Genomic DNA, 24,483 nt, shown 5'->3' on the forward strand with positions numbered 1-24,483 from the left:
GTGGGAAATCACAGGGATACAGATTTTTCTGGCATTCATAAAGCCCATGGCTCACAGAACCCTCAGAAATCTTGGCACCCTTGTAGATTTATATTTATATTTAGTGGCAAGCTTGTCATTTGGAAAAAAAAAAAAAAAAAAGATGCCTTCTTCTAAGCTCAAGATAAGTAAGGCAGATAATTTCAATAGTAAATGCTGTCTTCCAGAAAGTCCTCCTTTCAGAAGGAGAGAAACAGATGATAGGCAGGGTTAAGAGTTATCCTTGAATCATACCACAAGCCTGTAACACAGAGAGCATAAGAATTTTTGACTGAATCAACTGCTACATCTCGCTGACTTTGCCGATGAGGTATTGCAAAGTCAGAAGATGCATACTTTGCTGAGTCTCTTATAAAATTCATTTGCTCTTGGAAACACCCCCAACTACAGGAGAAAATGAACTGACTTTGGGTGATAGAATGTGGAAGGGTAAAATTTAGACTAACTGTCCACTCTCTCTCTAGGTGCCATCAACAAATACCCCCCTGCAGACATGAAACCCAAATGTGTTAACATCACCTCTCTCAGTCCAGAGAATAATGGCAGAGAAAACACTGTATTGTGAGTTGACAAATTCAGTTTGGGTAATATTACCACTAGAAAAAGTCCTTAAGAAAATAGTTTGAAATAAATGGCATTTTAGTTTTCAGGATGCAAGTTTGGTTGTGGGGTATATGTGTGTGTGTGCACATGTGTGTGTGCACATGTGTGTGTTTTAAATGTTCCTGATTTGTGACAACATCACAGATCTGGTGTTAATAGCACATAGAATGTGATGCATGTTAGAAAGAACCATATTTCTATTTCTGTTGTTTTTATGGAAGAAAAGGGCTATTAACACCTTATTAGTAACTATATAATATCATTCAAATACTGGGTACTGTCAAAACAGAAAATTTATATATCAAAGGTTAGATATAATAGTTTTAGAGAATAAGAAAAAAGATGAAAAACTCATAAAGCAGCAACAAAAACATACCATTTTGAAACAGTACCCATATGGGGTCGGCGGAAAGAATTCTTTTTTAAGTTTGATTTTGCAAAGTCCAATCCTAAGTATTCAGTAAAAATTCAGTAGTGAAAATAATATGGTTTGGAGCCCTAAGCCATGGGCACAAATGTTTAATTTCCTTTTGGAATATTAAAAAGTTGCCCCTCCAGTCAAATTTCTTACACAAACTCCATTTGGACTATTCCAATAACATGCATAAAATTGATTCCTGTTACATTAGCTGCCTGTAACTACATTGAATCCTGAAAAGGACTTGGTTAACCTGTGTTTCATCACTTTTCTCTGTTACCTTAGCCTTCTTCCTGAGGTATATGAAATTGAGATGGAGAGCAGTGAGCTTTCGGGTGAACCCAATTCCCAGCAGCAGCATTTCTTTGAATTAGGGAACAGTCATAGGAACAGTTCTGATATCACCACTGATTTGATCCAGAGGTTATACATGCTCTTTTCATCTGGGGAACTGATGATGAAAGACAAGAAAGAGGCACATTCAGAAGAAATTACATCTCCAGCAAATGACAGACAAGATGAAAAAGGTAACCTTGAGTGCCGAAGAGTTGACAAGCCTGAAATACCCTTGTTTGTCTGGATTTTCCCTGGTAAAAGATGAGCAATTAGAGCTCATCGGGATGAGTAGAGATGGCATAACAGACGGGTTTATCATCTAGGCTACATGGGGTCCCCAAAACAACGGGACAAAGGAGATAAAACTCTAGAAGGGCGAAAAAAGGGGGCCATGGGTGTTGATAAAACCAGAACTAGACAAAAATGCCTGGGGTGAGTCAAGGCATAGAAACATGAGAGGGACGGGAGGGAGGACCACAGGTCCTGGGGAAGCAGGAGAAGCTCTGCATTCTTGGGGAGATGGGAGAGGAGAGGGACTGAACGACAGGCCTCCAGAATGTGAAGGCTGGGGGTCTGCTTTATCCCTTGGTGACCAGCGCTTTCCTGGCTTCAAAGAAGGCTTCTGGCTGAGCCCCAATGTAGCAGAGACCAGACAGGACAAGGTTGCTACGGTTCTGAGATCTCTATGTGCTTCTTAAGGTGCATGGGGATGTGGCTATGAGCCTACAGCAAAGAGAAAATAGAGAGGGAGAAGAGGCAGCCATAGCTGATTTTAGAGCAACTGTTCACAATCTCTGCTGTGTACCAAATCATGAGAGAGATTATTTTAAAATAAATATTCCTGAATATCTACTAAAGGTGAAAATAGGCATATCCTGTGAGCCACCAATTTTACTGCAATATCTATACCCAACAGAAAAATATATATTTACCAAAGGTCAGGTACTAGAATGTTCATAGCAGAATTATTTGTAATGGCCTCAAAGTGGTAGCAGAGATGCCCAACAGTGATTTGATAAACATTTGTACAGTTATATAATAAAGCACTGTGTATGTGTACATTATGTATGTAATATACTATATGTGCTGTGCTGTGCTTAGTCATTCAGTTGTGTCCAAATCTTTGTGGCTCCATGGACTGAAGCCCGCCAGGCTCCTCTGTCCATGGGGATTCTCCAGGCAAGAATACTGGAGTGGGTTGCAAGCCCTCCTCCAGGGGATCTTTGTAATCCAGGGATCAAACCAGGTCTCCCACATTGCAGGCAGATTCTTTACGACCTGAGCCACTGGAAAGCCCCAAACACTATATACATATGTATACAAGTGTATATACTTCATATATATATATACATATGTACAATGTATATCATGTTATATAGTATATACTATATAATGAATGCATATACTAATCTACATATAAGTAAATGTATATGAAGTATACTTGCATTTTACATATATAGTATTATATGTACAATGTATATATACATTATATATAGTATATATGGGATTCCCAGGTGGTGCTAGTTGTAAAGAACCTGCCTGCCAATGCAGGAGACATCAGAGATGAGGGTTCAATCCCTGGACAGGGAAGATCCCTTGGAGAAGAAAATGGCAACCCACCCTGGTATCTTAGCCTGGAAAGTCACATGGACAGAGAAGCCTAGCAGGCTACAGTCCATGGGGTCACAAAGAGTCAGACATGACTGAGATGACTTAACACTACAGTACATGTAGTATATACTATACTATGAGGCTTCCCAGGTGGCGCTAGCGGTAAAGAATCTGCCTGCCAATTCAGGAGGCTCAAGAGTTGTGGGTTCAATTCCTGGGTTGGGAAGATCCCCTGGAGTAGGAAATGGCAATCTACTCCAGTAATCTTGCCTGAAAAATTCCATGGATAGAGGAGCCTGAAAAGCTACAGTCCATGGGGTCACAAAGAGTCAGACATGGCTGAGCATGCTCACACATATTATATCTACACTTATACCATATCTAATATATGTATAGTATATATAAGGCATAACATTTACATTGTATATATGTATATAGGTGAACTATGTGAAAGTTACTCAGTTGTGTCCAACTCTGTGACTCCATGGATTATACAGTCCGTAGAATTCGCCAGGCCAGAATACTGGAGTGCGTAGCCTTTCCCTTCTCCAGGGTATCTTCCCAACCCAGGGATCAAACCCAGGTCTCCTGTATTGCCGGCAGATTCTTTACCAGTTGAGCCACAATATATATACAATGTACACATACATTATATAATGTTCATCTCAGTTCATTTGCTCAGTCGTGTCCAACTCTTTGCGACCCCATGGACTACAGCACACCAGGCTTCCCTGTCCATCACCAACTCCTGGAGCTTGTTCAAACTCAAGTCCATGGAGACGGTGATGCCATCCAACCATCTCATCCTCTATTGTCCCCTTCTCCTTCCAACTTCAATCTTTCCCAGCATCATGGTCTTTTCCAATGAGTCAGTTCTTCACATCAGCTGGCCAAAGTATTGGAGTTTCAGCTTCACCATCAGTCCTTCCAATGAATATTCAGGACTGATTTCCTTTAGGATGGGACTGGTTGGATCTCCTTGCAGTCCAAGGGACTCTCAGGAGTCTTCTCCAACATCACAGTTTAAAAGCATCAATTTTTTGGTGCTCAGCCTTCTTTAAGGTCCAACTCTAACATCCACACATGACCACTGGGAAAACCATAGCTTTGATTAGACGGGCCTTTGTCGGCAAAGGTCTCTGCTTTTTAATATGCTGTCTAGTTTGGTCATAGCTTTTCTTCCAAAGTGCAAGCATCTTTTAATTCCATGGCTGCAGTCACCATCTGCAGTGAGTTTTGAGCCCAGAAAAATAAAGTCTGTCACTGTTTCCATTGTTTCCCCATCTATTTGCCATGAAGTGATGGGACAGGATGCCGTGATCTTAGTTTTCTGAATGCTGAACTTTAAGCCAGCTTTTTCACTCTCCTCTTTCACTTTCATCAAGAGGCTCTTTTGTTCTTCTTCACTTTCTGCCATAAGGGTGGTGTCATCTGCATATCTGAGGTTATTGATATTACTCCTGGCAATCTTGATTCTAGCCTGTGCTTCATCCAGCCCGGCATTTCACATGATGTACTCTGCATATAAGTTGCATAAGCAGGGTGACAGTGTACAGCCGTGATGTACTCCTTTCCCAATTTGGAACCAGGTCATTGTTCCATGTCTGGTTCTAACTGTTGCTTCCTGACCTGCGTACAGATTTCTCATGAGGCAAGTAAGGTGGTCTGGTATTCCCATCTATTTAAGAATTGTCTACATTTTGTTGTGATCCACACAGTTAGTCAATAAAGCAGAAGTAGATGTTTTTCTGGAACTCTCTTGTTTTTTTGATGATCCAAAAAATGTTGGCAATTTGATCTCTGGTTCCTATGCCTTTTCTAAATTCAACTTGAACATCTGGAAGTTCATTTCTCGTAATGTTGAAACCTGGCTTGAAGAATTTTGAGTATTACTTTGCTAGTGTGTGAAATGAGCACAATTGTGTGGTAGTTTGAACATTTGTTGCCATTGCCTTTCTTTGGGATTGGTATGAAACCTGATCTTTTCCAATCCCGTGGCCACTGGTGAGTTTTCCAAATTTGCTGGCATATTGAGTGCAGCACTTTCACTGCATCATCTTTTAGGATTTGAAATAGCTCAACTGGAATTCCATCACCTCCACTAGTTTTGTTCATAGTGATGCTTTCTAAGGCCCACTTGACTTCACATTTCAGGATGTCTGGCTCTTGGTGAATGATCACACCATTGTGGTTATCTGGGTCATGAAGATCTTTTTTTGTACAGTTGTTCTGTGTATTCTTGCCATGTCTTCTTAATATCTTCTGCTTCTGTTAGATCCATGCCATTTTTATCCTTTTTTGTGCCCATTTTTCATGAAATGTTCCATTGATATCTCTAATTTTCTTGAAGAGATCTCTAGTCTTTCCCATTCTATTGTTTTTCTCTATTTCTTTTCATTGATCACTGAGGAAGGCTTACTTATCTCTCCTTGCTATTCTTTAGAACTCTGCATTCAAGTTGGTATATCTTTCCTTTTCCCCTTTGCCTTTAGCTTCTTTTCTTTTCTCAGCTATTTGTAAAACCTCCTCAGACAGCCATTTTGCCTTTTTTCATTTCTTTTTCTTGGGGATGGTCTTGATCACTGCCTCCTGTACAATGTCACAAACCTCTGTCTACTTTAGTTCTTCAGGCACTCTATCTATCAGATCTAATCCCTTGAATCTATTTTTCACTTGCACTGTATAATCATAAGAGATTTAAGTCATACTTGAATGGTCTAGTGGTTTTTCCTACTTTCTTCAATTTAAGTCTGAATTTTGCAATAAGGAGTTCATGATCTGAGCCACAGCCAGCTCCCGGTCTATATTTTTCTGACTGTATAGAGCTATAGTAATATATATATATGTGTATATATGTGTATATATATGTATATACATATACACATGTATACATGTATATACATATATATGTACATGTATATGTATATATATATACATCATGTGTATATACATATACACATACACACATATATACACATCATATGTATACATATATATATTATATATATACACATGTATATATATGTGTGTGTATATATATATATACATCATGTGTATATGTATATAGTAAATAGTAAATACATATGTTTTATATATAGATTATTTTACTATATATACTGTATACATACATTCTATATATTAATATATACTATATATAGTTCATATACTATAGAAAAAAAAGAAAATAGGAAACTCATGCCCCTTCACAATAAAGTATGTACTATCTATAATGTATGTATACATTGTACATATAGTAGAATACTGTATATATATATAATGCATGTATACTTTATATACATGTACATATGTTATTTTCATATATATTATATATATTAGATACGAGTTTAATTTTATATAATATATGGAATATAATAAAATGAGTAAAATTATGGAAAACAAGAGGTGAGGATAGAGAAAAGTATAGACAGGAGAGAGAAGATAAGATGTAAGAAAAGGAAAACTAAATATAAACATGATGAAATATCTGATCTGGTTGAGAAAGACTAAACCTACTTTGGTCTCAGGATGCAGTGAACCCTTACCATCTCTCTTTCCCACTAATTGCAGCTGAAAACTCTGGACAAAACACAAAAAGTAACTCCTTAAGAACTCTGAGCAGTAAGCAGAAGCAGACATTATGAAAGGGAATGAGTTTCCCATTTTCTATTCTCTTTTCTCTTTGGCCATCGTGCAGAGCTGGGTCTGCACGATGGCCATGCAGCAGGTGGCTGAAACTTGATAGAAACCTCGTATTTCTGGCCAGGAAAACTAAGAAATTCTGTGTGTCCAAGATTATGGAAGAAAAACCCATTTTTTTTCTTCCTTTCTCTCGTGGTTTTGCTCTAAAGGTGGACTCCAGTTTAGAGCTGAATATAAGGCTAAACAGCTGAAATTAATGAGAAGTCTTATCTTTTGGAGTGTGGTAACTGAGAAGACAGGACCTGTTGGTCAGCATGTGGGGGAATCCTCAGAAAAGAGAGCCAGAGGAAGGGGTTCTCTAATTTTAATCATGGGAACTCCATAAGTCCCAGAATCTCCCCTAAGCTGTACGTGGATTGGAAAGAACCAAAACAGGATAGCAAAGGTTTTGAATGCTAAACTGTGATTGAAACCACTGCCCATAGAAAGTGAGACACTGACATTCTGAACCTAGTATATTGATTGTCTTGCCTACTTAAAAAATTAAAATTCTACAGAGAATTATGGTAGACTCAGAATCTATAAAATATAATATCCAAAGAAGTTATAGTGTAAATATAGGAATATTGCATACATGCTAAGTCACTTCAATTGTGTCTGACTCTGTGTGACCCTTATAGACTCTAGCCTGCCAAGCTCCTCTGTCCATGGGATTCTCCAGGCAAGAGTACTGGAGTGGGTTGCCATGCCCTCCTCCAGGAGATCTTCCTGACCCAGGGATCAAACCTGTATCTCTTACTGTCTCCTGCATTGGCAGGTGACTTCATTGACACTAGAGCCACCTAGGAAGCCCATAATGGAAATTCAGTCAGCCGTAAAAAAAGAATGAAATAATGTCATTTGTATCAACATGGATGAACCTAGAGAGTATTATACTAAGTGAAGTAATCCAAACAGAGACAGACAAATACCCTATGATATCACTTATATGTAGGAAAAAATGCAAATGAACCTACTTACAAAACAAAAATAGATCTACAGACATAGAAAACAAATTTAAGGTTATCAAAAGGAGAGTGGGGAGGAATAAGTTAGGAGTTTGAGGTTAACATACACACACTACTGTATATAAAATAGATCACCAAGGACCTACTGTCTCGCACCAGGAACTATACCTAATGTTTATACACGCATGTGTGCGCTTCTCCTTCAGTTGTGTCTGACGCTTTGTGACTCTATAGACCGTAGCCTGCTAGCTGCCTCTGTTCATGGGCTTCTCCAGGCAAGAGTACTGGAGTGGGATGTCATACTGTTCTCGAGGGTATCTTTTCAACCCAGGGATCGAACCCATGTCTCTTAGGTCTCCTGCACTGATACATAGGTTCTTTATCACTAGCACCACCTGGGAAGCATACTCAATATTTCATAATAACCTGTAAGGTTATTATAGAATCTGAAAAAGAAAATATACACATATATGTGTATATATGTTTGTATGTATAACTGAATCATTGTGCTGTAACCTAAAGTTAACACAGCATTGTAAATCAACTATGATTTAATAAATGTATTTTAAAAACACCAAGATACTTCAAACCTAAAAAAAAACCCAACTTTTTGTATACAATCCAAAATTATTTAACATAACAGAGAACAAGTAGCTGTGAACGGTATTCAAATGAAAAGACAACAGATGCCAACTTTCCAGTTGACTCAGATAAAGGCAATTATCAGACAAAGGCATTAAGGCAGCTATTATAACTGTGCTCCATGAGATGTGAGTGCTAAGTCGCTTTAGTCATGTCTGATTCTTGGCGACCCTAAGGACCGTAAGCCATTAGGCTTCTCTGTTCATGGGGATTCTCCAGGCAAGAATACTGGAGTGGGCTGCCTTCTTTTGCAATCTCTATTTCTCTGCTGAGAATATCTGGTGTTCTGTTCAAATTGTTTATGTGCTCTATGAGATAAACATAAGAAATCTGAACAGGATAGATAAACAGAGATTACAAAAAAAAGCACCAAAAAGAAGTTTTAAAAGAAAAAGTTACAATCTCTAAAATTTTAAAAATTCTCTGGATGAGCTCAGTAGTAGAGTGAAGACAGGGGAAAGAGTCAGTGAATTTCAGGGTAGATTCATTACATGATCTGAAGAGAGAAAGGAGATTTTTAAAAAAACGAACAAAGGTGGACAGCATAGCCAGAATAGAAGGACATGCACTCATTATCTCCTGCCAGAACACCACAATCACAACTAGTTGTTGAACAACCATCAACAGAAAGACATTGGGCCCACCAAAAAAAGACATCCCACATCCAAGGACAAAGCAGAAACCACAGCAAGATGGTAGGAGGAGCGCAATCATGATAAAATCAAATCCTATACCCACTGGATTGGCGACCTACAAACTGGAGAACAATAACACCAAGGAAGTTCTTGCACTGCTGTGAAGGTCCTAGGTCCCACATCAGTCTCCCCAGCCAACCACAGCAAGATGGTAGGAGGAGCGCAATCATGATAAAATCAAATCCTATACCCACTGGATTGGCGACCTACAAACTGGAGAACAATAACACCAAGGAAGTTCTTGCACTGCTGTGAAGGTCCTAGGTCCCACATCAGTCTCCCCAGCCTGGGGATCTGACAGAGGGACTGGAAATCCCCAGGGAATCTGACTTTGAAGTCCAGGGTGATTTGATTACAGGACCTCCACGGGACTGGGAGAAACAGAGACTCCACTCTTGAAGGGCACAAAAAATAAAACCCTATGTATGCACCAGGACCCAAGGGAAGGAGCAGTGACCCCACAGGCGTGCTTGAGGCTCTCCTGCAGGGGCGTGGGTTGGTAGATTAGCCTGCCGTAGGCACAGGGCACTGGCAGCAACAGTCCTGGGAGATGCATCTTGGCCTAAGTCCTCTTGAAGGTCACCAGTAGCCCTACTGTAGAGCCTGTAGACGCCAGGTCTCGGTCTGGCCTGTAGACTCAGGCCAAATAAGTAACAGGGAGGGAGCGCAGCCCCACCCATCAGCAGACAATTGGATTAGTTTTACTGAGCACTGACCCTGCCCAGAGAGCAAGACACAGTTTTCCCCACAGCCAGCCCCTCCCATCAGGAAGCTTGCAGAGCTTCTTATCCTCATCCACCAGAGGGCAGACAGCAGAAAGAAGAATTCCAGTCCCAGCAGCCTCCAGAACTAATAGCACAATCACAATCACAGAAAGCTTACCAAGATAAAGAAATAGGATTATGTCCCAGATGAAGGAACAAGGTAAATCCCCAGAAAAACAACTAAATGAAGTGGAGGTATGCAACCTCCCAGAAAAAGAAGTCAGAATAATCATAGTGAAGATGACCCAGGATCTCAGAAAAAGGATGGAGAAGATGCAAGAAATGTTTACCAAAGACCTAGAAGAACCAAAGCACAAACAAACAGAGATGAACAACACACTAGAAGGGATCGATAGCAGAATAACTGAGGCAGAAGAACAGAAAAGTGATCTGGAAGACAGAATGGTGGAAATTCATGGTGAAAAAGAGAATATAAAATAAGAGTGAAAAGAAATGAAGACAGCCTAAGAGACCTCTGGGACAACATTAAATGCTCCAACATTCACATTATAGGGGTCCCAGAAGGTGAAGAGAAAGAGAAAGGGACCAAAGAAGATATTCAAAAATGAACAGAGTCTGGAAACTTGAACAATATAAAAGAGTCTAACTTGTTTCATTGGTATTCTAGAAGGAAAGTAGAAAGGGATCCATTCAGGGGAAAAAAAAAAATTGAGAAAATAATGGCCAAAACTTCCCAAATTGGTAAAAGAGACAATGTTACAGATTTTAAGAGTTCAGAGAAAACCCCACTCAGACATATCAAAATCAAACTGCTGAAAACAAAGGAGAAATAAACAATCTTGAAGCAGGAGCTTCCCTAGTGACTCAGAGGGTAAAGCGCCTATCTGCAACGTGGGAGACCCAGGTTCGATCCCTGGGTTGGGAAGATCCCCTGGAGAAGGAAACAGCAACCCATTCCAGTATTCTTGCCTGGAAAATCCCATGGACGGAGGAGCCTGGTGGGCTACATACAGTCCACGGGGTCACAAAGAGTCAGACACGAGTCAGTGACTCCACTTTCACAAAAGAAAGGAATAGTTATTGCAATGACTGTAGATTTTTCATCAGAAGCCATGGAGGCTAGATAGCGGTGGAACACCATTTTTTCTTTAAAGTGCTTGAAGGAAGGGACTGTGAACACAGAACTTGGTATTCAACAAAGATAGCTGCCCAGAGTGAAGACACATTAAAGACGTTTCCAGATAAAGGAAAACTAAGAGAATTTGTTGCCAGCATATCTATTCTAAAAGGACAACTGTAATAGGAAAAAACCTGAATGAGCTCAAGTGACTGGGGAGTGGATGGAGGGGAGGACAAACCAGTCAGTTGAGACAGAAGAAGGGACAGGAGTGAGGAATCAAGGAGGGGCGGGAAGGGAGGCTGGTTGAGGAAGGGGAAGTGTCAGGTACTGACGCAGCTCACCCCTGCACAGAGCTCTCCATTTATAAGGCAGTCTCAGTAATATGATCTCATGTGGATTCCCCTCCAAAAGTAGGAGACAGGGATTAATAACCTTCCTACGCAGATGGAGAAACTGAAGCTCAGAGAGGTTACGTGGGCTTGACCCTGACCAGGCACCTCCTGTTTTGGCATGCTCTCGCAACCTTGGAAGGAGGAATCTGGTAAATCAGGACAGAGAGGATGGGTGTAAGAGCGGACGTCTTCGTCAACTCAGGCTGCCGTGCCGTGTGCCATAGACTGGATGGTTTGAACAGCCGTAATCTATTTTCTCCCAGCTCTGGAGGCTGGGAAGACCGAGACGAGGGGACCAGCCAATCTGCTTCCCGTCAGAGCTCTTTCCTGGTGTGCAGACGGCTACCATCTCCCCGGGAGCTGACACAGTGGACAGTCCTAGTATCTCTTCCTCTTGTAATTGCACCACATCTATCACATTAGGCCCACAGCCTGATGACTTCATTTAACATGAATTACCTCCTTCAAATGGCAACCCACTCCAGTACTCTTGCCTGGAAAATCCAATGGACAGAGGAGCCTGGTAGGCTACCATCCATGGGGTCGCAAAGAGTCGGACACGACTGAGCAACTTGACTTTCACTTTCACCTTCTTCAAGGCCCTGCATCCAGTACGGTTACGTGGGGGTTAGGCCTTCAACATGTGAATCTGGGGAGACGTAGCAGGGGACATGGGCTTCCCCAGTGGCTCAGCAGTAAAGAACTCACCTTCCGGTGTCGGAGACCCAGGTTCAATCCCTGGGTTGGGAAGACCCCCTGGAGAAGGGAATGCTAACCCACTCTAGTATTCTTGCCTGGAAAATCCCATGGACAGACTAGCCTGGCGGACTACAGTCCATGGGGTCATAAAGAGTTGGAGATGACTGAGGGATTAAACACAACAGTAGGGAATATAATTAACAATGTAAGCACAGGAATTACAGGCAGAGTCTTTACCATCTGAGGCACCAGGGAAGCCCTCCATTTCTGCATGTGTGATGTATAATAAAATAGAAAAATGGAGAAAACTTCTGAAGGGGAGAAATTATGCAAAACGACAATAAATGAGAAAGTTACTGATAATGCTTGCTTGATTGCAATCCTGATTCTACTAACCTTGGCATTTTCAGCCATACCTTGAAATACCAGAGAATGTGATTTAATTGATGTGAGTGTGGTCTTGGCAATTGAACAGTCAGCAAATATCAAGCTGATTATAATGCATAAACGCATTTGGGAAACACAGATTTAGGGGGATCTTTCCCTCGCTTGGGCTGCCTCAGTGGCTCACTGGTAAAGAATCCACCTTGCAATGCAGCAGCTGCAGGAGATGGTGGTTTGATCCCTGGGTGGGGAAGATCCCCTGGAGAAGGGCATGGCACCCACTCCAGTATTCTTGCCTAGAGAATCCCATAGACAGAGGAGCCTGACGGGCCACAGTCCATGGGGTCGCAAGGAGTCGGACAGGACTGAGCGACTAACACTATCACTATAGAAGTGGATGATGTCTTTAATCATTTCTCTTGGAGAAGTCTAGCTGACTGATTGATTTGGTGACTTGGTCAGCCCCGCTCCTTGAAGTGCATCTGAGTCTCTTCAGAAAATCTCATTTTGGCTTTCTTCTTAGGCTTATGGGAAATTAGAATTTGAAAATCAGAAAAGCTTTAGAAATCTTTGAGTTGTACTATATCTTTTTATAGATAAGGACGTGGAAGATGCAGACATCTGAAGTGTCTTCCCAAAGAACATCCACAGCACCTACTGCTTTGTCACAGTGATTAACACTCTGTAATTATGTTTCTAAAACAAGAGTACACCCTCAAGCTTGAAAAGGAGATCATTAAACCTACCTCTGGGTTGCTGAAAGGTTGGAAATGATACCTTTGAAGCTCAGACTACTTACTGTGCCTGGTACATAATCAACTAGGCTTGTCCTGTGAATTACCTGCCTGGTAATACGTTGGACAATTAAAAATAAAAATCCATTGTGAAGAGCAGTCAGCATTTACACTGCTTTGCTCACTTGTGTTTTCCCAAAGAGAGGGGGCTTTTCTTTTTACCTGCCCATTTTTTCTGATGTTTTCACTTTATCCACCTACTTAATGTACATGCTTTCTATTTGCTCATCATAATGTACATTTGCAAGGTTTTGATGTATGTTTTGAAAAGTGTAACTATTCATTTTTCCATTATGCCAACCCAGGGACTCTTTCTTAGCCTTTATTTTTCCATCATTAAGTGCAGCATCTCTCAAAGTGTGGTCTCTGGACCAAGAATGTCAGCATCACCTAGGAATTCATCAGAAATGCAGATTCTTGGATTCTACCAAAGACCTACTAAGTCAGAAGCTTGGGTCAGGGCCTTCCAGAAGACCTTGATGCGGGCTAGAGTTTGCCAACCACTGACCTAATGTATAGTCCTTGAGCCTAAATTAGTCTTCTTAATGGGGGTCCTGTCACTAGATATTACTAGTATTTGGGAGAAATCATGTTTCTGTAAAATATTAATAAGTAGGTTTTTGTTTTTTTATTTTGCATAATTTCTCATTGACTTTAATGAGCTCATTTTCTTTGCAATTCTGAGAGAAGGGCTAATAGTCATGCCCCTTTGACCACAGAATTTTCTATCAGGGAGCATCTCAATGGGCTCATGTTTGTTTTCTTTTTTTTCCATTTATTTTTCAATGGGCTCATGTTTTATAGAACAGTATAGAACATTCTTTCAACAGTAGTTGAAAGAATGAATCCAGAGGTCAGACACGAATTTGAATCTTATTTCTGCCATGACTGGTCATTTGATCCTGGGCACATCATTTTGCCTCTCTGAGCTTCTGTTCTCCACCTGGGGTAAAAGTAGCCTATATCATAGGTTAATGTGTGCAGTAAATGAATGTATAGTGCTTCAAACAGCAGTTTGCAAAGAGTAAAAGTTCAATAAACATTAGGTATTATGTAAGATGATGATGATGATGGCAGTCATAGTGGAAAGAAGGCTAAACTGAGAATAAGGAGATCCAGATGCTAGTTTTGTGTCTGTCGGTAACTAGGTTCGAGACCATGAAAAGTCACCTGATTGCCCTGGTCCTCAACTTTCTTTTTTATATTAAGGAGGCACTTGGGCAAGGCTACTGCTTTTTATACTTCGGGACACTGGGGGACATACAAGGACTTTCAAATGCATGGATTTCTAAGAAATAGTACTAAAGGACTCTATCTCCCTGAGACTGGTTATGTATGAAGAATCATGGAGACCTCCTTTCCTGTATCCCCTTTTACAAGTGCTCCCATGTCACCCACACAAAGAATGGCATATTTCTCAGGCATTCTAAGCCTTTGGATGACAGTTTTCCCAGGTGTAAAGTCTTCCGGGGGAAGCACAGGCTGAGGGACATGTTGTCAAACAAAGTGCCCTTTAAATGCTGGATCTGTAGGCCTTCTTTACACCAGGTAAGAATTCAGATCTTTCCCATCCTGCACATGTTTCTGTTACAGAGGACGTGTGTTGCTAGAGCTTGGGTATTGGAACTTATGTTTGGATATTCTGAATCCAGATAGGTGACAGAGTGAGCATGATTGGAGTTATGGTAAATCTCATTTAGTAATCCGGCCTGTTCCATTTCCCTTGTCAAAGGATACAGCTTTCCAGAGTGAAAATTCTGAGAACAAACCAGAGAGCATTACAAGAGACATGTCGAAGGGGAGCAAGCGTGGTTTCACCAAACCAAAAAAATCATAGCAAGAGCCTTACTCATTCAAGTATTTCAGAATGAAATCTCAGGATGTCATAACAGAGGTCCTTAGCAATGTGCTTATTTTAAATGGAAGAATAAATCAGACTCTTTTTAAGGTGGAAATTGTTTTACAGTAAGGACTAGTGGGTTGGTTTTACAGTAAAGCCTAGTTCTGCCAATTAGACTACGTGGGGATATGTCCTTAAAAGTGAATGAGCTAAGTTGCAGCTTCAAAATTCTGAAGAAAAACTATGTGAAACAGAAAAACTGTGTAAATCATAAGAAATATTATTTTATTAAAGAAAGTACATACCAATGTGCTTATTTATTATGTAACTGGAAGTTTGTACCTCTTAATCCCCTGAATCCTTTCTAGCTTCCACCCATTTGTTCTCTGTATCTATAAGTCTATTTTTATTTTGTTTTGTTTGCTTATTTTGAATTTTAGATTCCACATATAAGCAAGATCATGTGGTATTCATCTTTCTCTGTCTGACTCATTTTACTTAGCATAAAACTCTCTAGATCTATCCATGTTGTCACAAATGGCAAGATTTCATTTTTATGGCTGAGTAGTATTTCATTATATAGACATATGCATTATATATATATATATATATATTTCATTATATATTTATATATACACAATACACATTTATATATGTGTGTGTATACATATAAATATTCTTTGTATAATTTTGCATATTAATCCCTTATTGGACATACTCTTTGCAAATATCTTCTCCCATTCAGTAGGGTGCCTTTTTGTTTTATTGATACTTTCCTTAACTGCAAAAGTTTTACGAACTTTTATTTGTTTATTTTTGCTTTTGTTTTTCTTGCTAAAGAGTCAATCCTTCAGGAAAGCATGCTGCCTGTGTTTTCTTCTAGGAGTTGCATGATTTTAGATCTTAGAGTTAAGTTTTTAATCCATTTGAGTTTATTTTTATGGTGTGAGAAAGCAGTCCAATTTGATTCTTTTTATGTAGCTGGACAGTTTTCCCAACATAATATCTTGAAGAGGCTGCCTTTTCTCCGTTGTGTATACTTGACGCCTTCATTGTAGTTCAACTGACCATATAAGCACAGGTTTATCACTGGGCTCTCAATCCTGTTCCATTGATCTATATGTTTATTTTCCACTAGTACCATACTATTCTGATGACTGTATTTTTCATAGTATGGTTTGGAATCAGGGAGCATAATACCTATGGCTTTGTTCTATTTTTCTCAAGACTGATTTGGCTATTTATGCAGTGTCTTTTGGGTTTCCATACAATTTTTAGAGTTAATTTGTTCTAGTTCTATGAAAAGTGCCACTGATATTTTGATATAGATTGAATTGAATCTGTAGATTGCCTTATGTAATATAATCATTTTGACAATATTAATTCCTCTGATCTATAAGCACAATAAATCTTTCAACCTATTTGTATCATCTTCATTTCTTTCATCAACATCTTACAGGTTTCCAAGCTATTCCTGTGAATTGTGCTTCAGAGTTGTCTTGATTAGAGGCTTTCTTACTCCTTTATAGACCGTTGATTGGTCAAGGGTTGCCTTGAACTCCCAAGTACTATGGCTGCGTGAGGTTAAAGCCACTCCAGTAGCTGAACACAAGCTCTCCAAAGACTAGTATGTGCTGATGCTGGAGCCAAAGCTCACACGGAGGTGATCAGGGAAGAGTGGGGAAGAGGGATAGGAGGAGAAATTAATGCCAAAAAATTAGAACTTAATGCTAAAAAAAGATTAGAGGGATTCTGGGCAGAATCCGTCTATCTATGCACTTTTCTTTTACCAGTCAGTAAATATGCTAAGCATCAAATTTCAGATCATCAGTGTACTGGTATTTTCCCAGGAAGAAGTATATCTATACTTCCATGTACATGTTGTTCTTTTATATCTATGATCACACCACTCTTTTATTATGACTATTGAAAATGGCAAAACTAAAAAAAAAAAAAAAAGAAAGAAAATGGCAAAACTATGTCTCTTTTTTTCTTATGTGGCATAAAAGGAATAGGCTCTAAAGGGAATATTTTAAATAAATTCAGTGACATTAAGAGCAACACATATTTTTGTTTTGCAGATGGTGAGGACACAAGATGATCATAGCAGAAAAGAACTTAGCTCCACTGGCATGAGAAATTCCATATGGTTCTAACTGGGAAGTATAAATCATCTATTAGAAGTGGAGTCGTAAGTGGCAGGAATTTTTCATGACTAATAACATACTAAATTTGTTCTGTTCCAAATCTGAAGGAAAGACTTCTCTGAGTGAAGACATCAATGAACAGACTCAAGAAACTAGGAATGATTTCATTTCTCCTGAGAATCTTGGGACAACTGACCTTGAAGAGTTAACTTAATCCTTTCTTTGACAGCCCTGTATGAGGCGTCAGTTGTAATGATGCACCTGCCTACAGGATATTTTTGTCATAATTTTTTATCACATCTATATCCTAAATTGGAAAGGAGTAAAAAGGATTTAGGATTAGAATTTCCTAAGAATGTTTTCTATTTTTGAGAAATAAAAATCCATGCCCATGTCTTCATTTCTGGTATGTCTCTAGAGCTGCATTTAACACTGATTGACCTGTAAAACCCCATCTGTCCAGCTGCTATCATCATAGACAATGTTTGCCTTTTCCAGGACATTTACAAAACAATGGAATTTGTAAGAAAGAAAAAAATGAGATAAGGCTAATTTTATAAACTGCTATTTTGTGCTGTGATCCTGTTTCATCTTTTAGCATGCTTTACTCTATGTGTACTTGATTTTTGCAGCAAACAAAACAAAACATGGAAAATCACGCGCACTCTATGTGACAGAACTGTTCTTGGGAATTACAATGTTAGCAAGAGACAAGTTCTAAAATAAAGGCAAGTTTGATGTGGACACTTGTTCTGTTCATTTTTACTTCACTGTAGTCCAACGCAGACCCATTAGACCACCAGTACAGGATAATTACCAAGTCAGTGAGTATATTTTGCATATTTTTAAAGTGACTATGTTAAGGGGGTAATACTAAAGGCATTTTTATACTTTCTCTCTATAATTCTCCTTAACAATACTCTTGTGTTCAAATAATTTTTAAATAATCCAATCAACTAATTCTAGGTTGTTGAAAATTTTCACAGTAGTCTTTACTGCTCTCTGGGAAGTTCTATAGCAAACTCTACTCATTTAATAAAGTTTTATTTTCCTTTAAGAGTACATCAGATCACTAAATCTAAAAGTGACATGGGTTATCAAGAATATGAGGCCTGGAGGGAAGGGGTGGAGAAGGAGGTGGGAGGGAAGTTCAGGATGAGTGGGGCATGTGTATACCTATGAATGATTCATTCTGATGTATGGCAGAAATCATCACAATAATGTAAAATAATTGTCCCCCAATTAAAATTAATTAATTAATTTAAATTTTAAAAAATGTGAGGCCAACTATGGTGAATAGTATGGAGGTTCCCTAAAAAACTGAAAATAGGGCTATCATATAATCCAGCAATTCCACTCTGAGACATTTATCTGGAGAAAACCATAATTTGAGAGGATACATGACCCCAGGGTCCATTCCAGCACTATTTACAATAGCCAGGACATGGAAGCAACCTAAATGGTCATCAACAGATAAATGGATAAAGGAACCGTGGTACATATATAAAATGGAATACTACTGCCCTGCATGTAGAATCTTAAAAAAAAAACAATACACGTGAACTTATATACAAATGAGAAACAGACCCATAGACATGGAAAACAAAGGTGTGGTTACCAAAGGGGAAAGGGACTGGAAGGGATAAGTCAGGAATTTGGGATTAACAGACACGTTATTGTATACAAAACAGATAACCAACAAGGACCTACTATATAGCGCAGGGAACTATACTCAAGATTTTGTAATAACGTGTAAAGGAAAAGAATATGAAAAAGAATACACACACACACACACACACACACACATATATATATATATATATATATATATATATATATATATATATGGACTTCCCTGGTGGCCCAGACAGTAAAGCATCTGCCTACAACGTGGGAGACCCGGCTTCAATCCCTGAGTTGGGAAGATCTCCTGGAGAAGGAAATGGCAACCCACTCCAGTATTCTTGCCTGGAAAATCCCATGGACAGTGGAGCTGGTAGGCTACATACAGTCCATTGGGTCACAAAGAGTCAGACACGACTGAGCAATTTCACTTCATATACATATATACACAGACACGCATACATGTATATACATGTATGTGAAACTGAATCACTTTGCTCTACAACTGAAACTAATACAACATTCTAAGTCAACTACACTTCAATTTTTCAAAAATGTGAAGCCAGAGAAACTCACATGATGCTGAGGAGAGAATGAAAGGTCTTGTCTGAATAGCATCCTCAGCCACGTCTGGCTAGATTGCAACCTCACATTAGACCTACATGCCTGTAGAAAGTCTCACACAGGGTACTCAAGGAACCAAATACAAGCGCGTTCACTGCAGCACAGTGTGTTTTAGTGAAGATGTGAACCAACCAAAATGTCCTAAATGTGGGATATGCATAGAATGGAATACAATATAGCCATTAAATCGATAAGCTAGAGCTGCGTTTATGGACAAATCTTGAAAAGAGTTGCAGGATACATTATGACATCATTCACACAACATTCTAAAACCTGAGAAGCAATATCATGCATTGTTTATGAGTACCCACAAATGGAGACAGAGCATATGTGGGGATGATAAACACCAAATTCAAGATAAAGGTTATCTTTCAGTGGGGAGGGGTAAAGCTAAGGTCCAATTGTCACTATAATACTTTATTTCATAAGCTGGGTGGTGGAAAGTGAGTTTTCCTTATATAATTTTTTATACATTTTAGGATGCCTGATTTCATGATTTAAAAAGTATAAACCAAATCATGGAAATAAATGTAAAATTCAAGTGAAGCCTTATGCTATACCTAGAATCATGTTAAGATTGTGAGGAAATAATACATACATACATACATACATATATATATATATATATATATACACACACACACACATATATATATATATATATATATATATATATCAGTTCAGTTCAGTTGCTCAGTCATGTCTGACTCTTTGCGACCCCATGAACTGCAGCAAGCCAGGTCTCCTTGTCCATCACCAACTCCTGGAGCCTACCCAAACTCATGTCCATTGAGTTGGTGATGCCATCTAACCATCTCATCCTCTGTCGTACCCTTCTCCTCCTGCCTTCGATATTTCCCAGCATCAGGGTCTTTTCCAATGAGTCAGTTCTTTACATCAGGTGGCCAAAGTATTGGAGTTTCAGCTTCAGCATCAGTCCTTTCGGTGAATATTCAGGACTTTTTCCTTTAGGATGGACTGGTTGGATCTCCTTTCAGTCCAAGGGACTCTCAAGCGTCTTCTCCAACACCACAGTTCAAAAGAATCAATTCTTCAGTGCTCAGCTTTCTTTATAGTCCAACTCTTACATCCATATTCTCTCTCTCTATATATATGTATATATAGAATGTACATATATTCATATATATGTATGTATATATATACATATATGTATATGTGTGTATGCATGTACATATATGCATATCTCTATATATGTATATATTATATATAGAATATACATATATATATATTCTAGAAACCTTGACTTAATGCAAACTCCTCAGGGTAAGGATCATTTTTATATAAAATATAAAACACCTTTAACATCAAGCATCAGGGAAACTTTTCTCCTTCGTTGGGATATCACAGAATTTGAATCAATGTATAAAATTAATTTCAATTTTGATGTGACTTTTATATCTGAGTGGTCACAATTTGATGCATATAAGAGGTAAAAATGGTGAAATTAAGTGACCTTGACTGGAGGAACAATTGCACTGCAAATATAGGGAACTTTTAAAAGGGTGTATTATGTATTTTGAACATTCAAGCCAGAAGTAGAATACTGGAATGTGTGCTGTTGAGAACCAACAGCAGAGAATGATCACAGGATGATAAAAATACATGAATACAGAGTAAGGCTGCTAAGTAGAGCCAGTAATTGCTTTGGAAATCAAAGAAGGAATAAAAAACACTTGGGATTTGAATAACTGGGAGAAACTTCAAAGAAGAAATAGGATTCACACCAGGTCTCTCCCTCCAGTTCCTTTAAGAAAACAGTATCAACTCCTTCCATGCCTTAGAAGACTCTGCAAAATCTGGCATTTGCTCACTTTTTCAGCCTAATCTCTCTCCTGGAAGGAACCCCTTCCTCTGCCTATCTCTTGCTCATCCTCTGGTTGGGTCTCACCAGCTTGGGAATACCTTCCATAAATTCTTGAAGCTGAGCAGGGTAACCATCCTCCCTCCCAAACTGCCACTATATATTCTTCCATTTCTGGATTGTTCCCTCTGGGTCCTCATCATTTCAGTTCAGTTCAGTCACTCAGTTGTGTCCAACTCTTTGTAACCCCATGGATCATAGCATGCCAGGCCTCCCTGTCTATCACCAACTCCCAGAGCCTACTCAAACTCATGTCCATTGAGTCCGTGATGCCATCCAACCATCTCATCCTCTGTCATCCCCTTCTCTTCCTGCCCTCAATCTTTCCCAGCATCAGGGTCTTTTCAAATGAGTCAGCTCTTCGCATCAGGTGGCCAAAGTATTGGAGTTTTAGCTTCAACATCAGTCCTTCCAATGAGCACTCAGGACTGAGCTCCTTTAGGATGGACTGGTTGGATCTCCTTCCAGTCCAAGGGACTCTGGGAAGTTTATACTGATATCCTGGCTTGCCCATCCACTTCTCTACGTCCCCAAGGGGCACTGAAGTGGGCATTCCTATAAGTTCATCACTGTATCCCCAACATCCCAGATGATCCCTGGCACTTAAAGGGCACCCAATAAAGACTGAATGAATGAGCAAACTCATCTTGAAAGAGAAATGTAGTTTAGTTTGATGGGGAAGTGGGAATGGGCATGAGAAATGACAAGGAAAAGCTGAGTAAACAGAACAAAAATATGTGTGTTTGTGCACTGGAGTGGGGAGATTGGAAGTGTGTGACCAGAACTTGGAAGGGACCCAGAGTGGTTGGGTTGGAAGTCTGGGGACTACTGGAAGCTGAAGCCACAGCAAGTGTTGTTAGTTGCTGAAAAGTCTTATTTTTTAGACTTCAAAGAACCTCAACAAACTTAAAAAAAAATCTTGAACCACTTCCCAGTAGCCAACCTGTTTGAATTTGGAGTGTCCTATAAACAAAATTGCATGCTCTCAGAAAGGAACCAAAATGAATGCATTAAGCACACATTTCCCCAGGGAGTCTGTGAAGAAAAGACCCCTAACCGAGTCTTGACATGGGTGATACATCGCAGAACAGCTGGTCAGAATAACAGATGACTAATAATCCTGTGATACTTCTGGAAGACTTCATGTGACATTTAAAATCTGATTCCTAACTCTTTTATGTGAGTGTGAGCAGTAGGGGTGAGAATTTGAATAGTCATAGTTGAAAATTTGTGCAGCCTCTGTGGGACTCCCTTGGCTAGACCCTCTTTCCATCTCTGATCCAGAACTCTGGAATTTCCTTCTGACTAAATTTCTCCTTCAGCCCCACCTTGACCACACTTGCTCCTCTCCTTTCATGATATGCTAGGATCTTAACAGGCACTCAAAAATTATTTTTGTTCAGGAAGGGGTGAATGAATAAGCCCTGTTTAGCTGAGCCTGGCTAATTCCCTACTTGCCTCCCTCTATTTTCCCTGGCTTTCACTTCCCAAGCTGAATTTGGATTCTGTGTTAAGAAGAAGTCTGATAAGAGCTAGAAGCGGTCCTGTATACAAATGCTGTTGAGAAGGAAACTCTCATCCCCTGTGATGAAGACAATAGCTGTGTGGGAGCCTGGCTCACAAGACAACTCTTTGAAGTCTCTTCAGAAGCATATCTAAATAGAAAGCCCAGAGATAAATCCACGCACCTATGGACACCTTATCTTTGACAAATGAGGCAAGAATATACAACAGAGAAAAGACAATCTCTTTAACAAATGGTGCTGGGAAAACTGGTCAACCACCTGTAAAAGAATGAAACTAGAACACTTTCTAACACCATACACAAAAATAAACTCAAAATGGATTAAAGATCTAAATGTAAGACCAGAAACTGTAAAACTCCTAGAGGAAAACATAGGCAAAACGCTGACATAAATCACAGCAGGATCCTCTATGACCCGCCTCCCAGAATATTGGAAATAAAAGCAAAAATAAACGAATGGGACCTAATTAAACTTAAAAGCTTTTGCAAAACAAAGGAAACTCTAAGCAAGGTGAAAAGACAGCCCTCAGAATGGGAGAAAATAACAGCAAATGAAACAACTGACAAAGAATTAATCTCCAAAATATACAAGCAGCTCATGCAGCTCAATACCAGAAAAAATAAATGACCCAATCAAAAAATGGGCCAAGGAACTAAACAGACATTTCTTCAAAGAAGACATACAGATGGCTAACAAACAAAAGAAAAGATGCTCTGATAATTTGCATTATCAGAGAAATGCAAATCAAAACCACAATGAGGTACCATCTCACGCTGGTCAGAATGGTGCTCAAAAAGTCTATAAACAATAAATGCTGGAGAAGATGTGGAGGAAAGGAAACCCTCTTACACTGTTGGTGAGAATGCAAACTAGTACAGCCACTATGGAGAACAGTATGGAGATTCCTTAAAAAACTGGAAATAGAACTGCCATACAACCTAGAAATCACACTGCTGGGCATACACACCAAGGAAACCAGAGTTGAAAGAGACACGCATATCCCAATGTTCATCGCAGCACTGTTTACAATAGTTAGGACATGGAAGCAAACTAGATGTCCATCAGCAGATGAATGGATAAGAAAGCTGTGGTACATATACACAATAGAATATTACTCAGCCATTAAAAAGAACACATTTGAGTCACTTCTAATGAGGTAGATGAAACTGGAGCCTATTATACAGAATTAAGTAAGTCAGAAAGAAAAACACCAATACAGTATATATGGAATTTAGAAAGATGGTAATGATGATCCTATATGTGAGACAGCAAAAGAGACACAGATGTAAAGAACAGACGTTTGGACTCTGTGGTAGAAGGTGAGGGTGGGATGATTTGAGAGAATAGCATTGAAACATGTATATTATCATATGTGAAACAGATTGCCAGTCCAAGTTCGATACATGAAACAGGGCACTCAAAACCCGTGTACTGGAACAACCCTGAGGGATGGGATGGGGAGGGAGGTGGGAGGGGGGTTCAGGATGGGGGACACATGTACACCCATGGCTGATTCATGTCAATGTATGGCAAAAACCACCACAATACTGTTAAGTAATTAGCCTCCAATTAAAATAAATTAATTAAATTTAAAAAAGAAACATATTTAAAACTCTAGATTGATGGATATTATGAGAACAGACTAGCAAACAGCCTAAGTCATCTCTTTTTAATGTAGCGTAGTTAGATTTACAAAGTTGGGTCAGTATCAGGTATATAGCAAAGTTACTCAGTTTA

The 24,483-nt window shown here is 39.4% G+C and overlaps 1 protein-coding gene across 1 annotated transcript in view; it reads left to right on the top strand.

Annotated features, from left to right (window-relative positions):
• COL6A5 (collagen type VI alpha 5 chain) overlaps nucleotides 1–17,835 on the top strand; it is a 153,254-nt gene extending 135,419 nt beyond the window's left edge. The window contains exons 39-41 of the mRNA XM_061167296.1: nucleotides 504–600; nucleotides 1,346–1,587; nucleotides 17,026–17,835. Of these exons, the coding sequence (XP_061023279.1) occupies nucleotides 504–600; nucleotides 1,346–1,587; nucleotides 17,026–17,045 (359 nt within the window). The 3' untranslated portion in view covers nucleotides 17,046–17,835. The remainder of the gene's footprint in view (nucleotides 1–503; nucleotides 601–1,345; nucleotides 1,588–17,025) is intronic.
• The last annotated feature ends 6,648 nt before the right edge of the window (nucleotides 17,836–24,483 follow it).

Source organism: Dama dama, chromosome 19 (genome assembly GCF_033118175.1).
Source record: "Dama dama isolate Ldn47 chromosome 19, ASM3311817v1, whole genome shotgun sequence".
Classification (NCBI taxonomy): Eukaryota; Metazoa; Chordata; class Mammalia; order Artiodactyla; family Cervidae; genus Dama; species Dama dama.